This window comes from Lampris incognitus, chromosome 9, assembly GCF_029633865.1.
Source record: "Lampris incognitus isolate fLamInc1 chromosome 9, fLamInc1.hap2, whole genome shotgun sequence".
Taxonomy (NCBI): domain Eukaryota; kingdom Metazoa; phylum Chordata; class Actinopteri; order Lampriformes; family Lampridae; genus Lampris; species Lampris incognitus.
In genome coordinates this window covers 3,260,064-3,278,215 of record NC_079219.1, presented here as the reverse complement: position 1 = coordinate 3,278,215, position 18,152 = coordinate 3,260,064, and the positions used below count along the sequence as shown (strand labels likewise).

The 18,152-nt window shown below is 44.0% G+C and overlaps 1 protein-coding gene across 1 annotated transcript; it reads right to left on the bottom strand.

The window, feature by feature from the left end:
• Nucleotides 1-316: 316 nt before the first annotated feature.
• On the bottom strand, nucleotides 317-3,583 carry themis2 (thymocyte selection associated family member 2). Its single transcript, XM_056286676.1, has 4 exons — nucleotides 3,478-3,583; nucleotides 2,999-3,139; nucleotides 2,493-2,918; nucleotides 317-1,775 (listed from the first exon to the last, which is right to left on the bottom strand). Exons 1-4 carry the CDS (start codon nucleotides 3,581-3,583, stop codon nucleotides 427-429), a joined length of 2,022 nt encoding a protein of 673 aa, XP_056142651.1. The 3' UTR covers nucleotides 317-426.
• Between the last annotated feature and the right edge of the window lie 14,569 nt (nucleotides 3,584-18,152).

Genomic DNA, 18,152 nt, shown 5'->3' with positions numbered 1-18,152 from the left:
GTCTTCTGCTATCTTCACCATCTCAACCACAGTCTCATAATCATGGTCACTGTTCACATCTTGCAGTTCATCATGTGGTGGTGCTGTGGAGAGAGAGGAGTCCAATTTATTCTCTTAAGCATGAATGACTTGTTTTATCCTTCCTGCTTAACAGCTAAAATTAAAAGCTGCAGGTATAGTATTAAAAAATGTTATCATACTCTATGATATTGAAGCCAAGCATAAGGGTTTCACCGTGTTTCTCAGACTTGCCCATTTTCGAGTAGGCATTTTGCACAGCCTTGCCTGATTCTGACTCAGCCCTGTGCTTTCTGGGGGTAACTGGTGGAGGTGAATCACATGAGATTACCTGCAAAGCAATAGGAAGACAAAAGACCTTTTAAACAGTTGCCTTCTCTGTCTTGACAAACTTAAAATAGGATCAACCTATACTTGCATTAAGCTTAGACAAGGCTTTTTCAAGAGCTGTTGCCACACAACATTGAGGGGGACTATGCAAAAATAATCAAAGCTCTTCAACTTCTTATAGAGTTCCCCATGGGTAATATTTACCGGTGGTGGGGGAGCGAGTGGCCTCTTTTTGTAGGTAATGGACATGTTGTGCAAATGTTTTATCAATAAGTTACTTCTCGTAGAATCTGGAGGGTGTTCAGGAGTTTCCCTCTCAGGTGACTTTTTCTTGGAAGGCTTTGACGAAGCTTTCTTTGAAGGGTTTGAAGATGTGAATTGATTTGGCTTTGGTGGTAGTGGGGGTGGAAGGTCACCTGAGGAAGTCCGCTTGCAGAACTCATAATAGAATGACTGTGTCACCTCAGTCACGCTTTCCACTTGACACTTTGGTGGTTGCTCCTTAGGCCATGGCAGGGGATCTTTGGTTAAAAAAATGGTCATAGAGAGCCAGCGGGCGGGGATCCCAAAGCAATGCTGTAGGCTGTTTGGAAGGCTCGCCTGAATGTTGGGCTCTAAAGTTGCTTCCTCTAGTCTGAGCGATGTGAGCCCACACAAAGGATCCGTCTCCGATTTTGATTCACGACTCACCACCTTAACATTTACCGGCAGAGTTAATTTTTTAACCAGGTCCTTCAGTCTGTATTTCTTTTTATCGCTTATCTTTTCAACAAAGTGACACTGCATGTACAGCGGCAGACTAAGTTCTTCACTCTCATCCTTCTCGACTTCCTCCTCTTCATCATCATTCTCATCCAGGTCTTGGAGGAGCCGACAAACTAGGACCTCAGTGGTCTGCTTCTGTCCTTTGCTATCTCCACAAGCGGACTTCGCCTTTTCACAGCGTACAACCTCCAGCTGGTCCCCCACACTGAGGATAGGTATGCCATCCTCCTCCTGCTCCTCGATGTTGCTTGTTACACTAACAGTGAGACCTGGTGTCCCGGCAAAAGCAACATAGAGCTCATACACCGATTTGAACTCCCTTGGACTCTTCTTAAATTGTCCATTGTACTGCTGAGATATCAGGAAGAACTGCTGTGCCTTCCGACCCTTCCTGCTGGAGGCCAGGACCATAGCTGAGTTTCCTTTACTGTGGAGGACCAGTTGGCAGCCCTTTCTAATTTTCGGCAGCCAGCTGGTGCAAAACAAAGCGTGGTTCTCTGGGTTTTCCAGTACCTCTGCCATGGTGGGAAAGACTTCATCTGGCTGAGAGAGGACCTCTCCCAAAGTTAACGGACTAATGAAGTTCATTTCCTTACACCGCTCAGTCACATCAACCACATCCACTTCTAAGTTGGAGGAGAACTTCACTACAGTCTTCCTTACTGTTGGGGAGGAAGTGTGGGAGAAATAATATCAGACAGTGTAATAGATATTGTTTGGATCAAATATAAATGGACGGTGAGTGTTTCTGGTGTCCTTCACTGTAGAGCCAGAGCCTATAGTACGCTCAATATGTTTAAACTTAGTGTTGTTGGTAAGCGTTGGTCATTTCCGATAGCCAGTTTAGCTAGTTTAGCCTCAGATTCCTTAAGTTGACTACCGTGTTTTCAAATATGAAAAAAAAACATGCTATTTTATCATTTATATGAGCTGCATGTAGTTTTTTTTTAGAGGACATACAATATAAGTTGGTCTTGATATGGTATTGTAGGTAGTTATGCTTTGGTCAAACTGTGTCATACTGTATTCAGACATGTTCAGGGACAAGTGTAATGTTCTTTAAAACTAAGTGCAGAATCCTCCAGATGTATTTATATCGGTGCTTCTCGCAGAACTATTTCTAAATTCATATGATACACCTAATATGCATGTATACATAACCTTTTATTTACTGCTTTTTAGATACTGGAGAGACTAATTATTTCCTAACTTGTATTCAAATGATTTAAAAAAAAATATAAATCCTTGCAACTTACACATCACATCCAGTACTTAATAAGTTTGTGTTATGTTTAGGGTGATCCATGTTAGCAACCCGTGGAGACAAATTCCTACATGGCGGATAAAACGGATTCTTATCGAGGTTCATTTGTACTTACAGTGCATTATGGCCTGCACCTGGTATACAGGGCTGAGGACAAGCGGCTGATTGTGCGTGGTGGCATTGGTCAGGCAGAATCTACGGGTACACATGTAGGGTGAGGACATGATCTCCTTGAGGGTGAAAACGTCATTACTCTCACATTCGTAGAACTCCCCTCGGCAGGAAAAGGGTATCATCACTTCCACCAAAGCTCCTTGATGTCCTTTTACGTGGCAGCGCACCCGGCCCTCGTGCCCCTCAACCTGCTCGACGGAGAGCACAGTCACCTTTGTCCTGGCTTCCAGAGTGATGCTGTCGACGCTCACCTCACAGTGGCTGGTGAAAGTGAAAGGGAGCCAGGAGCCCAGGCCCGCTGGCCTTAGACTCAGCATTTCCTCCACTGTGCTGTAAGGTATGTCCTCTGGAACCATCTTGAACAAGCCTGAAGGGTAACAAAACATCCCACGGTCAGAAACATAAAGCTGCTTCGGAAAAGTGTTATTTTATAAGGCTCAGTCCTACCTCTGTAGTTGATAGGGAGTTCAAACTTGTCATTGTTGCTATTGTCTTCACAGGTGACTGATGATAACTCAGTATCAATAACTTTAATTAGGTCCCCAGTGGACAAGCACATTTCGGTCCCAGAGAGCTCATATACTGATCCTAGAATCGAAAAAAGATGTTAAATTCAGTGAGAAGCTGTAAGATATTCAAGGAAATTGTTTCTTCTCGGAGGGTGGGGGGGGGGTGTTCAGTTAAGTTCCCTTTTTATTAGGTAATGATTGGTCACACAAATTGAAAGTATAAAAATATAGAATAGCTACCAAATGATAACGGCAGTTTCAAAATATTAAAAGCTGGTCCACCAGCTAATAAGAAACTAATCAGGCTGGGAATAATTGCGCTCCTTACCTTTCAGCTTTTTCCTCAGTCAAATTAGTAATACACATGTGCATTGAGAATGATGATCATTAAATGAGGAAACAGGCGGAAAGGCTTACCTTGATAGTAAACCCCTGAGCAAACCTCTAGAATTTTTGGCAGCTGAGTTTTATCAAACGATGCTATGAGTTGTTGTAGTGGCATAGCAGTCGCTGTGCCTGCCATGGCTTCTGCCTTTAATGTAGGGCAGAAACAAAAAGTAAGCAAAGAAACGATGCCGAATGCAATTTACAGTTAAGAGGGGTGGCTTGTTTTTCAGCCAAATAAACCACAAGAGTGAAAGAGGAAGTTAGGTGTAAGGCTCACATCCATGTCAGATTGAAGCGCCACCGTTGCAAAAGCCTTGCAACATGAACAGAAGATAGCAGAATGTTTGATTAAACTTTTTTAAAAAGCTGCTATTTTACTACCATATTTCATGGCGTGTGACATAAAGGCAGTTAAACTTTGGCAAGCAAAAAAAAAATTTGGTGTCACAATTTCCTGAAAATCAAAGAAGTAATGAAAGTCACACAAGTGAGGGCTGATTAAACTGTCTTGCACCTTGAGTATTTGTAATCCACTAAACGACAGATGGTAAACCGGAAGTCGTTACTGTGGATGACAGCGGTGCCAAATTTATGACGCCATCGGCAGACAGCACAGTCGTCCAAAGTGAAAATATGTTAACTGTTTTTTCCCAGAAAGGGTGAGTCGGTCGCGTTTAGCCGCTCCTCCGGATGACTTCGTCAGTCTCAACTGACTACAGGTATCCCCCACCCTTATAATCATAATAATGTTATTTATATAGCACTTTTCTAAAACAATGTGTTTTACTAAGAAATAAATCCGGACAAGGCAAAAATGAGAGTGTAAACTACTAATAAGACACGTTAGCCCCTAGCTAACGTGTCTGACCCTTTAGCCGAGCGGTTAGCGATGTCGCCTTGTGGTGCAGTACACCCCGTGTCGAATCCCGCACCGGGCAAGAAAATAACCGGTTACATTGGCGGCAGCGGCGGGATCCGGAAGTGTGCAGATCCTCAGAAGTCTCTTCGGAGCGCGGGAAGAACAAGCGGGAGGGCGCGCTTCCGGGAGAGGGTGACGACTGTAAACTACTAATAATAAGACACGTTAGCCCCCTAGCTAACGGGTCTGACCCTTTAGCCGAGCGTTAGTGATGTCGCCTTGTGGTGCAATACACTCCGTATCGAATCCCGCACCGGGCAAGAAAATAACCGGTTACAGGTACAAATTAAAACTATGAATAAATAAGATTCATTTATTTTTACAAATGTATTATAAATTCCTTGTATAACCAGAGTGAGAGCTGTGCCCGCATTCTCGGCACAAAGTCCAACACGTTTTCGGTGGGTGGTGGACTCCGCCAAGGTTGTCCCTCGTCTCCGATTCTGCTTGTGATAGTCCAAGCTCGAACGAACCTCCCCACACAGCAAAAGGTCCACAATTTCAGCTGTTTTTTTTCTTCAGTTTTTTTAAGTCCTTTTTTTTTTTAAAGTGTGTCCCCTTTTTGAATAACGATGTGCAATTCTAAACTAATCTAAAAAAAATAATCCAAACGAAACTGAAGCCCTAACATTGTTAAAAGCACCACATTAGAGCATAGTGTAACGTGCATGGATAAGTAGACACGCTGGCCGCTGGCTGGCGGATCTGATCCTTTAGTCTAGCGGTTAGCGATGCCTCCTGCGGTGCGGGCGACACGGGTTCGCTTCCCGGCCGCGGCAGTTCCTGTGGTTGCGTTGTCCCCCGAATTCGCAACAGTATTAACACTGGCGAACGTCACGAGTACATACGGGTACTGTGTGACGAACAATGATAACAACCAATGAAACACGCTGAGATTGACACGTGATCTGTGCGTATATAACAGTGCTTCTGTCAATAAAGTCCCTCTTTCTACGTTATTCCGGTAAGGGAACAGAGCTGACGTCCCACTGTGTATGTATCCCTCCGTAAAGTTAACAAGTATTTCGGTCCAGCATTGGGTATATACGCCAGAATCGCTGAACAATTCGACTCTGACAACAGTTTCCTCCGAGTGGACTAGCCCTACTTCCTTCCTCAATCAAACGGAGCGTCAAGTCGTGTTGCACTTCATGGTTTTGTATGCTTTAAGCATGTTGTCAATCAGCCCAATGTAGTTTGGTGCTCTGTAGTTGCCAAGAAAATTCTCAGCAACACCCATAAATGCCTTCCGTGATATTTCCTCTGGCCCCGCTAACAGATCTCCTAACTCCCTGTCATTGATGACCTGTCTTTGGTGGACCAACAAAAATGCCTTCCTTAATCTTGGCATCACTTATTCTTGGAAACGTCTGTCTCAAATGGCGAAATCCAACACTTTCTTTTTTCATTGCTTTCACAAAAATTTTCTTCAGTTTTCGTTTCTTAGAGCAGTGGTTCTCAACCTTTTTGGGGTTCTGGACCCCCTGCGTATTTTTGATCTACCCTGAGGACCCCTCCACCTGATCTTGGGGGAGGGGGGTTGCAATTTGATAGAAACAGTAGAAACTGCATTTTAAATTGCATTATAGCATTTATTCACTCTCTGGGGCAAAAATAAGAGCTTTCAGTTGTAACTTAGATATAGTTAACAAAACAGAATTCTTATGCAGTAACTTTCAGATATATGTAACAAAACAGAATATGTATTCAGTAACTTTCAGATATATGTAACAAAACAGAATATGTATTCAGTAACTTTTAACAATGCAAACGGGAGCGAGATCTCTTATTAAAATACAATAAATTACACTTGTGAAACAGATGTAATCAGCGAAAAAAGTCCTGTTACCCTTTATAGTTTAGGTAGATAAAGGTCTCAGTCACATTTGAGTAAAATAATCCTATTTCTATAAATGTCATAGGATCTTTTTTTTAAAGATATTTTATTTTCACGGACCCCTTGCAATTACACCACGGACCACTAGGGGTCCGCGGACCCCCGGTTGAGAAACACTGTCTTAGACTGATAAATCCCCTACGTCACTCTAACGGAACGCAGGTTCTACTGCGCATGTCGGCTGCAGCAGGGGAGCGGCCGGCGTCACCGTGTTGTGTTGTGCAGTCGGTTGACAGAATCGTTTTGACCAACAAAACGCTCAAGTTTTACCGAATTCCGTCAACTTGCACCCCTTTTAAGGCTACCCGGAGACGTCGTTGGTGGCAAGCGACCAGAAGAAGCGATTGGAGCGAGGAACCAATTAAAAATGCCCGCATTTGCAGTGATCACTTCTTAACAGGTACGTTAACGTTAGGCCTCAGCTAACAGGCTAATCAGCCATAACGTTACATCGCTCGTTTTAACTTAGAACAACAAACTTTAAATAACGTAATTATTGAGTCCTATGCATATATAACTAACAATGTTTGCAAGCAACAGAGTAATTATGTTCAAGTTTGAGCTGAACTAGCTTAGAAGCTAACGTACCTTGGTTCAGTTTCGCTAAAGTTGTGTTGCTAGTAACTGTTTACGTAGTAATGGTAGGCCAATGAGCAGTTTTGGTGTGTTAAGGTTACTGTAAGTCACTGGGATACACTTTATTTGTACAGGAGAGGCATCTGAGGACTTCGACAGTCCTGACTTTGTCCCATCTGTCTTCTCCTACTCAACCCAGTCCAGCAAAGGCGATGCAAAACATGAGAGGTAAATATGGTCACTTCCTTGTGGTTTGTTGTTCGCTGTGATCACCCAGCATGACTCGACATAGCATGACTCAAAGTGCAGAGAGGAAATGGTGAGTAATTTAATGAAGCTATATTTTTGTCAGGATTATCTGTTAGGCCAGATAGTTTCTGTTCTGTCGACATTATCTCATGAAGCCCTTTGAGGCGTGCTATGTGATTTCCACTGACTTGAATTGAGGATGTGATAAACCTGTGGTCAACTGAGTAAATTAACTGTTTTGCACTAACCACTTGCTCTCTTTTGTGTGTGTTAGATATGAGAGAAAAAAAGAAGGGATGAAACCCCCCACAGACCGCCAGACAACGGACATCAGTCCACAGAGAAGTTGTTGATGAGGCTGCATCGGAATCCACACGCACTTCCCTCTCCCCAAATGATTGCAGAATGGAGCCTGGTGCTGGTCCTTGCACTGGTAAGAACTTCTAACATCTTAACTATTGTACAGTAGGACAGTCACGACCAGGATTAATCAGGTTGTCCTGTTTATATATTTGTTGTGAAAAAGTATTTGGCCATGATTCTGTTTGGCACAGTCTGAATGATCACCCAGAGTAGCCGTTTCCCAGATATGAAAAATAGGACTGAACATTTTCTATTTATCTCTATATCTAATCTCTTTTTCAGAAGCCACGGTCCCAAGGGTCTCCATGATGACCTCAAACAGAAGTACAGTCAACTTTCTACCGAATGGGACAACCTGCGTGTGTGGACATCAACAAACTCAAAGCCGAGAATGAACAACTAAAAGCAACTCTCGAGAACACACAGTTTTCCTTTAGCTCTATCAAACGCAAAGCAGCACAGGTTCTGTTTCTCACAGGTCTGACCAGTGTCATTTTTGAGTGGTTGCTCCAAACAGTTAACGACAGTGTAGAGGTTGTGCGTGGCTCTCTGACCGTGGGGGACCATCTATTGGCTATCCTGATGAAACTCTGATTAGGGCTCAGCAACAAGGATATTGCATTCAGATTTAATGTTACCGAATGTGACATCTCTAAAATTATGAGAAGTTGGCTCCCTGTTATGTCTCAGAATCAGAATCAAAATCAGAATACTTTATTCATCCCTGAGGGGAAATTGAGTTCTGTTACAGACGCTCTAATAACTAAAAGCTAACAAGATACTAGATAAGAAAATAGAAACAGAAACAAACGGAAATAAAAGATAAGAAATGGAAATAAGAACAAAATATATCAACAAGCATGGTGCACATAACACCCTATCTATACTGCACTACCGCAGCACACAACAAGCAGCACAAACAAAACTCGACAGGGCCGGTCCAATGACCATTAACTGCGAGTGTCTGACAGTCTTGAGTCTGAGGGAGGAGTTGTAAAGTTTGATGGCCACAGGCAGGAATGACCTCCTGTGGCGCTCTGTGGTGCTTTTTGGCAGAATGAGTCTATTACTAAAAGTACTCCTGTGCCCAACCAGCATGTCATGGAGTGGGTGGGAGACGTTGTCCATGATGGCACGTAATTTCAACAGCATCCTCCTCTCAGAACCCACCACCAGAGAATCCAGTTCCACCCCCACAGTGTCACCGGCCTTGCGGATCAGTTTATTGAGCCTGTTTGCATCTGTTACTCTCAACCTGCTGCCCCAACATACAACAGCAAACAGGAGAGCACTGGCCACCACAGACTCACACCACACCCTGAGCATTGTCTGGCAGATGTTGAAGGACCTCAGCCGCCTCAAAAAGTAGAGACGGCTCTGTCCCTTCTTGTAGAGGGCATCAGTGTTCTTAGCCCAGTCCAGTTTATTGTCTATATACACCCCCAGGTACTTGTAGTATTCCACAGTGTCCACACTGACCCCCTGGATGGAGGCAGGGGTCACTGGTGTCATGTCCCTCCTCAGGTCAACAACCAGCTCCTTTGTGTTAGTCACGTAGAGCTGCAGATGGTTCTCACACCACATGACAAAGTTTCCCACCACAGCCCTGTACTCAGCTTCCTCACCATTACTGATGCATCCAACTATAGCAGAGTCATCAGAGAACTTCTGAAGTTGGCAGGACTCTGTGTGGTAGTTGAAGTCCGTGGTGTAGAGGGTGAAAAGGAAGGGAGACAGGACCGGCCCCTGCGGAGCCCCAGTGTTGCTGACCATTCTGCCTGACACAGTGTTGCAAGCGCACATACTGTGGTCTCAGGTTTTGAAACCTCTCACCAAGTGGCCAAGCAAGCATGCAATATTAAGGAATATGCCAAAATGTTTTAAAGCTAAATACACACGTTGCAGATGCATTACTGAATTTCTCATTAACAGACCCACGAATCTAACCTCCAGAGCCCAAACATATTCGAATTATAAGAGCCACAAGACAGTTAAGTGTTTGGTTGGCATGTCATCTGCAGGAACCATTACTTTTCTGTCCGCGGGTTGGGGTGGGCATGTTTCTGATTACAGCTGAGTCTGGATTTTATGACCTAGAAGTAAATGATGAGATACTAGCAGTTCGTGGTTTTACCATCCGAGATGAGCTTGCCGTACACGGTGCCACCCTTAGAATCCCTCACTTTACCAAAGGTAAAACGCAGCTCTCTGCTCAAGAAGTGGAAACATCAAGGGGTTTGTCTAACGTGAGAATACACACTGAAGGAGTAATAGGTAGATGGAAGAATTTCAAAATTCTGACAAATAATTGAGATTATTTCAACATTCAATTGTTTTAATGTAAGATACAAGTACAGGCAATGACAATTTATTACTGCATTAAATGATTTGTTTCACAGTACATCTTTTTCACTTCATTTTTTGCACTGTTCACAATACCAATCCACAACCTTTCTTTTGGTTTTTGCACATTCGTGGTGGAAATGGTTCTTGCACTTTGCACAGTTTCACAGTGGGAGCAGACTGTAGGTGCGTGTATGTTTGGGCCCATGCTGCGGGTTAAGAGTTCAGGCAAAACACTGAAGAACTGTTCAGCAATAGGTCTGTTCGCAGCATTTCTTCATCTCTGGCTAAGCGAGTGGTAATTACATCCTGCTCTGTTCAAACCACAAAGTCGCAACCCTGGACGCCGCACACACACGTGTGAAGCTGAACTCGGTGGTCGTATTCATGGTACTTCTTGAAGTGTGATGACTTGTCTAAGCAAGACTCTGTGTCCTCACTGCTTCCTGTCCGACCATCGCGGTATTTGTATGGGCACTTAATCTGGACAGTTCCTCTCCCTCAGCGGGTGCAGTCTGCCCTTCCATCTGGTGATGCCCCAAGACGCGGTTTGTCTGGACGCACGACAAGACTGCAGAGTTTCACGCCGAAGTTTTGGTGTTGTGCTTTCATTACTGCTGTGTATCGTTTTCTGGCAGTCCTCATTCGTTCTCCCCCAGTCTACTGCATTTACATGGGACGAGTCTTTGTCGTCGTAGTGCGTTAGCTGTTTGGCTAAGTTCGTTTTGGCTGTCTCGGCTCTTACAGTGCATACACCATGTACGGCGATGCTAGTTATCCGTCCAGCTCTGTGTGTGCCAAGCCTGGGATTGGGCCTGATTTTCAGTGATACACTCGTAGAGCCGAAGGAACGGAGAAGACCGTAGGTTCACACTTTAGCCGTGTAGGCAACTTTCTTTAATCAACGGTAAATCAGAGAGACAACAAAACCCTTAGTTCCTGGGGTGAATTCTATCCCCAATACGTATCCACCACACACTCAAGGTTTACGCACTGCTCCTGCGTTAATTCCTGCTGTTGTAGTAGGCGGGAAACATTTTTAAACTAAAATCAAACCGTTGTAACGTACCGGAAGTTGTAGCCGTCTTCATACCAAGCCGACACGGTAATCAACGGTCGCGTAACGTTCTTCCTGCAGCCAAGCTGCGCGCGCATCCCCAGTGTTCGCTAACAAATAATTCCGCTATATTCCGGTCGGGTACCCGCCCCCGCCCCGGTCCGCCAGAATACTGTCAGTATTAAACCGGTCGGGGGCCCCTGATCTAAGTGATAGTATAAGAAGAAAATCGACATCTCAGTTTTGCAAAAATGAAAAAGCAAAATGTGTTTTCTTCTTCAAGAAACTCGTTCAAATGACATGGACGAAAAATTCTGCTCCAACCGGGGGGGGGGGGGCAAAATATATTGTAGTCACGGTGCAAACAGGTCAGCAGGAGTTGCTATTCTTTTAAACGATTTCCTTGGGAAATTTTTAGCTACTAAAAGGGATACTTTTGGTCACATGTGTTTTTGAAATAAATGATAACTTTCTTATCTTAGGTAATATATGTATTGTATATATGTAATATGATATGGGTATAACAACCTAAAACAAAACTATGATTACTGAAATATCCAAAGTTGTAAAGGCTCTATGCCGAAGGCAGGGGCGGATCTACAGGGTGGCAACAGGGGTGGCAGCTGCCACCTCTGGGACACAGTCTTGCCACCCCATTTATAAATCAGATAATATGTTTTTAAAGTATACTTTGTGTACATGCATGGTGAAGGTCAATGAGACCCGCACCAAACTCATCTCATACAGAAGTCGCCGATTTAGAATCCCCCTCCCCCTCACAGGCGCGGATCTACGGGGTCAGATGCGCAGTCTTGCCACCCCTTTGCCACCCCAGGAAAAAATCTCTAGATCCACCACTGGTCGAAGGTATCCTACTGAAGATCTTATATTTGGAGGTGACTTTAATATGGTGATGGATAGGAATGTCCCGGTCCGATCCACGGTATCGATATCGGGTCGATGCTGGCCCAGAATGCTGGATCGGACATCGGAGGGGAGAAAAAATATATATGATCCGATACCTCTGCCATACAAACCATGGGGACATCTAGTTTAAATCATCGCCTAAACGCTTGCATGGCCGTGACTGCGGGTGGGAAGTCGGGTGTGGGTGTTTGTCCTGGCCGCCGCACTAGCGCCTCCTCTGGTCGGTCGGGGCGCCCCCCCCCCCGGATCCGCAGAGAGCGGGTGGAGCAGCGACCGGGACGACTCAAAAAGAACGAGGTTATTGGCCAGATACAATTGGGGAGAAAAGGGGGGGGGGATTGAAGAAGAAAAGAAAGAAAGCTTGTATGGTATATCACCATCATCATCATCTTCTTCTTCTTCTTCTTTTTTCTTCTTCTTTCTGGCTTTCTTCACATTAGCACTTCCTGTAACGCGCGCCTCCGGTTCAGCGGCACAGCGTGTCACGTGATTCCAGCGGTGGCCAGGTGGTCGCGTGTGTACGAGCGTGGAACAGTGACGTCAGTGGTGTGGAAGCGTTGCAACCTCAAAGAGGAAAAAAACAAGAACAGCCGAATGCAAAATGTGTAATGCAAATGTTTTGAGGGGTGGCAGTGCTGTTGGTCGGTTTACCACCACAAACTCAGTTAAGCGTTTGGGGAAAAAAACACACACACGGAACAACACCGGGAATTCCTGCGTGCAACGGTTGCCAAGGCAACCAAAACGGCCGGAAGTCAGAAGTCAGCCTGCATTGCACCCTACCCCAATGCTCATCCCCGCGTGTGGTGGGTCCACAGGGTGGTGGCTCCATGTTGTTTTTTCGGGCTGGGCCCGACCGGGCCCCATGGGCCAAGGCCCAGCCACCAGATGCTCGCCGGCGAGCTCCCCTCCCAGGTCTGGCTCCAGGAGGGGGCCCCGGTTTCCCTTTTGCAGGCGAGGTGCTGTAACTCTGCTGGTGTAAATTCATCGGGTTTTTTTGGGAGTCGCTCTTAGTCTGGCCCCTCCCGTGGGACCAATTTGCCTTGGGAGACCCTACCAGGGGCTATTGGCTCCGACAACACAGCTCCCAGGATCACCAGGACTCACAAACCCCTCCACCACGTTAAGGTGACGATTCTCGGAGGAGGGGACTATCTCAAAGAACTCCCCCCCCATATGTTAATAGAAATCTCCAAAACCCAAATTCTTCCAACTACTATAAAGCAAGAGATCATCCCCCTCATCCCCACACCAGACAAAGATCCAAAATTAATTGACAATTTAAGACCCATAACCCTGCTTAATAATGACTATAAAATTCTAACTCATATTTATGTGAACAGATTGAAAACCGGTATCACACAAATTATCTCAGACACACACAATCAGGCTTTACGAAAGGACACTCAGTTCATAACATTAAATGACGTATGCTTTACTTATTGGATTACAACTATTTGATTGAAGACGACGCTTTTATTTTGTTTTTGGATTTCTCTAAAGCCTTTGACACGATTGCACACAAGTTTATGTTTCGTACTTTAGAATTGTTTGGATTAAGAGAAAACTTTAGAACTTTAGTTAAACTAATTTATAAGGACAGTAATAGCACAGTCTTATTACCACAAGGTCCATCTCAAAGATTCTTAATTGACAAAGGAATTGAACAAGGTTGTCCCATCCCTCCTCTGCTTTTTATCGCTGCAGTGGAAATGCTCTCCATTCTTGTGGAAAATTCAGACTGAAAAATTGACAGTCTAAGGCAAACAGCTGACGATCAGCCAACTGGCAGAGGATACAACCATATTCATGAAAAATGGTAATCAAATTCCAAAAATTCTCAATGCAATCAATTTCTTCTCTAAGGCATCTGGCTTAAGATTGAACCTTAAAAAATGTGAATTACTTCCAATTCATAACTCTCCTCTGACAAAGACTCATAATATCCCTGTTGAATACTTAGGTATACACATTACAAAGGATAACACGCTGGATAATCTCAACATTTGGAATAATCTTGATAAATGTAAATCTTATCTGAATTCGTGGTCTCAAAGAGACGTCTCTATTATTGGTCGAGTTTTTCTCACAAAAATGGGGGATGCATTTCAAGATTCATTTACCCAGCTTACTCAATGTCACTCCCCCCAAAATGCAATAAAAGCAATAAACCAGGTCAACTTTAATTATATCTGGAAAAGAAAAACATTATACTAGAAAAGGAATTATGGTTAAAGATTTTGAGGAAGGAGGGCTAAAAGCCATTGACATTGAATGTATTAATGGCACTATCAAAATGAATTGGTTAAGGTCCGTTGTGAAAAATAGAAACAGCTTATGATTCCATATCCCAAGCCAAATTTTTATGAAGCTTGGAGGCATCAACCTTCTTCTTAGATGTGATTATGACTCTAAAAAAACTCCCTATCAAATTATCAGCGTTTCATCAACAGATATTACTATATTGGAAAATGATGTACAAGCATAATTTTAGTCCTCATACCACTCTTTTGTGGAATTACAGGTATGTGATATTTAGGAATAGATCCTTGTTTTATAAAAATTGGCTTGAGAAAGGAATATGGTCTGTAATGCACTTAATGGAAAATACAGGAAACATTACATCTTGTGACATTTTTTGTTCAAAATTTAATTTAAATGATAACTGTTATCAATGCAATCCCACACTCTGTAGTAGTGATGTCTTATAATTTGTGTCAAAGTAATGTAGATACGCACCTTCCTAAACTTGTGGTGGATGGACATGATCTCATTGGTCTAAAATTGCCCAACACCACAGTCCGGAGAGTCTTTGTCAAAGAATTAGATCCATTTCATCGAACAGAAACTCAATTTTACAATATTTCTCCAAAGATAAACTGAACATTTGAGAACAACATTCTTTAACTTTCCAATTGCACCAAAAGTAAAGGAAGTGCACGTTAAAATGCTTAATGGAACAGATCCTTCTAGAGACTTTTTAAGACATCCAACTGCTCATTTTGCAATGAACACACTGAAACAACACAACATGTGTTTTATGATTGTCAGTTTGCTGCTGCTGCCTTTTGGGGAGATCTGCATCACTGGTGGTTCCCTAAAGTTGACAATTTCTCTGAACTAAAAAAAAGGAAGCGATTTTGGTTGTGGTTAAAGACGACGCATGGTTTGGCAATTAACACAATTTTTATCTTATTATTTTTGTAAAGTTCTTTTTTTTACAGAACAGTTCCCCGAAAACGCAGCCAAACGTCGTCATATGAGGGAACTGCGTCATTAGTTCTCATCACCGAGGTTCATGGAACCATGGAGGAGAAGAAGAACGCTGTGGGTTCTCTGAATTGATAGCGAAAGTTGAACTTGCAAAGAACCCCTAGGACTCACCTCCCTTTCATTTATGTATTTAATTTTCTCCATTTACTTTACTTTTATTTTCCCCCTCTGTCTTTTGTTTTATGTGTTGTATGTAGAATTTAAACATGTCAATAAAAAAAATGTGTCAATAAAATATATGGAGCTCTTAAATGTTATTGCGCAGAAAGACCAGCAGGTGGCGACACATCTTGAAGTTTCCTCGGTGTTTTCCGGAACGTCGAACCATCTTCAGAACGACCTTCTCTTGGCAGCAAGTGACACTTCGACGGAACATTCACCATGAGGTAAATGCAGCCCCTTTCGTGTCAGTACAAGTCGATGAGACCACTGACACAAGCACAGCTATCTGTTGTATGGTGGTATGTCTGACAAAATGGAGTTTTGTTTTTGTTTCCCCCCAGTTGTACCCGGCCAATTACCTCACTCTTCCGAGCTGTCCCGGTTGTTGCTCCACCCCCTCTGCCGATCCGGGGAGGGCTGCAGACTACCACATGCCGAACAGGCTACGTTTGTTAACTAGTGTAACCGGTTATTTTCTTGCCCGGTGCGGGATTCGATACGGGTGTGTACTGCACGACAAGGCGACGTCACTAACCGCTCGGCTAAAGGGTCAGACCCGTTAGCTAGGGGCTAACGTGTCTTATTAGTAGTTTACAGTCGTCACCCTCTCCCGGAAGCGCGCCCTCGCGCTTTGTTATTCCCGCGCTCCGAAGAGACTTCTGAGGATCTGCACACTTCCGGATCCCGCCGCTGCCACCAATGTAACCGGTTATTTTGCTGCCCGGTGCGGGATTCGATCCGGGGTGTACTGCACCACAAGGCGACGTCACTAACGGCTCGGCTAAAGGGTCAGACCCGTTAGCTAGGGACTATTATTAGTAGTTTACACTAGTTAGCTAGCTGGAATAGCTAAGGTATGCTGGCGTTAGCTAGCTAGTTATGAACGTTAGCTGTGAACATATTTTGGAGGGATAATTTTTTGGTTACCTGTATGACAAACGTAAATCAGTTTAGACTGATTTTTTTTTTTTAGGGAGTCGTTCCTTATCCGATGAGAGGGTCTAAGGACAGGATGTTGTGTTGCTGTTAAGCCCACTGAGGCAAATTTGTAATTTGTGATATTGGGCTATACAAATAAAATGGATTTGATTTGATTTAAATCGGTTTAGATCGCTAACGTTTTAGCATAAGTAAATGGGGTTTTACATTGCAAAAATTAGCATGGCGGCTGAGCGGAGAATTCTGGCTGAGTTGATGAAATCAATTAATGCATTTATGACACTGTGTGGGACATAGCTAGCTACCTTATGTAGCTAGCTAAGAGATATTGGCCCCAGATCAGTTTACAACTGGTTTTGTTTAACGAAGAAGTACAGGATAACTTCAAGTTCTTCCATTGTGCTGTGTTGTCTCGTGATGGGTTAGGGGTTAGGTAACACAAATGCGTGCCGTCCTATGCCGTACCGTACTGTATAGTGGAGAACTATACAAATACATAATATACAAAGCATATTTCAATGAATGATACAGTTGATTGTACTGCTGGTAGGCTATCTCGCGCCAATACAATGCTTGTTTTCCATACCAAATCAAGTTTTCAGCTGTCAATCACAGAGATAAATTAGTTTTGTTTTTGTTTTTTTTGTGTGCATGATTTTGTTGTTGACTGTAAAATTAGCATGCACTAATGGTGGTGGTGGATAGCTGCATATACCTCCACTACACCACTGACTTAAGATCTATCTATATGTTTACAGATAGGGAAGTAGGTCAGGGTAATCCACAAGAACCCAGGGGAGGTCAGGATGATGCAGAACCCCTCACGCAAGGTCAGGGGGACAAAGACATGGACAGCAACAAGAGAGGCATTGACAGAGAGTAGAAGAGAGCCAAGTGGGGACGATGAGAGGAGATGAGAGACATCAACAGAGAATACAAGGAGAGAAGGAGCAAACTAGAGGGAGGGCAGAGACAGACAAATACTTGGACAGCAAAAAGACAGGAGAGGCATTGACAATGATCACAAAAAAGCTAGAGGAGAGGAGAGAGATACTGTCCAGAAGAGATAGACAGCAACATGAGAGGACAGGAGGGAAGACATTAACAGACATGGAACAGGAGAGACACGAGGAGAGGAGAGGAGAGGAGAGGAGAGGAGAGGAGAGGAGATGAGAGGAGAGGAGAGAGACAGCAACAGAGAAAGTGAACGGAGAGGAAAGAGACAGGCTTGACATGCAGCAGAAGAGAGGGAGAAACAACAATGAGAAAGGAGAGAGGAGAGACAAGAGAAGAGAGGAGCGGAGAGAGAGGAAAGAGATTTGTAAGATGTATTTATTTAAGGGACAGTGCATGTTAATGAACATTTATAATCAAATGTAACACGCCACATTTAGCCACCAGACTCATTTTCATCTGTTGTGCATTGGCAGATTGATGTCACAGAAAGAGAATGTGAGAAGAGGGGAAAGAGAGACCAGACCATTACAGAGACAATAGCAGACTGAGTAGTTGGACTGATAAGTGTGTGTGTGTGTGTGTGTGTGGCTCTGATTTTGGTAAGCAATGAATTTGAGTTATCAAATATGTCAATATCTTGGGGCTGTTGAGTGGTGTAGGTCATTTGGCAGTAGCCTGCATTATATTCCATTATATTTTGAATTGACACCCAGGTGCCCGCGTTTTGTGTTTTCTGTTACATATAAAGGCATTTCCAGCATAAAGTGATGCAGAAAATTTCACCAGAACCCCCCACTTAATGTGTCCCCCGAATTAAAAAAAATCTCAAAAGGTCCACATTTTCAGAAAAAAAGAACCACCCCTTCCACCAGGCTGGCTACGGGCCTGGGCGGCCGAGGCGGACGTGGCCTTGGCACTGGTCTGGTGGGGGGCGGTGCCCCCCGGGTGGATGGGGGGGTGTCGGCGCTGGGGCCCGGGGTAGGGATCTGGCCCTCACGGTGGGGCGAGTTTGGGCTCCGCGGCAGGTTGATGTGCCGGAGGTG

What these genes read in the sequence shown, in the direction of transcription:
- themis2 (XM_056286676.1), bottom strand. Translation starts at nt 3,583, where the DNA reads ATGGCAGGCACAGCGACTGCTATGCCACTACAACAACTCATAGCATCG. An exon ending in ACTCCCTATCAACTACAGAG is followed by an intron (nt 2,919 to 2,998) that starts GTAGGACTGAGC and finishes GTTACCCTTCAG; the next exon opens with GCTTGTTCAAGATGGTTCCA. An exon ending in GGTGCAGGCCATAATGCACT is followed by an intron (nt 1,776 to 2,492) that starts GTAAGTACAAAT and finishes CCTCCCCAACAG; the next exon opens with TAAGGAAGACTGTAGTGAAG.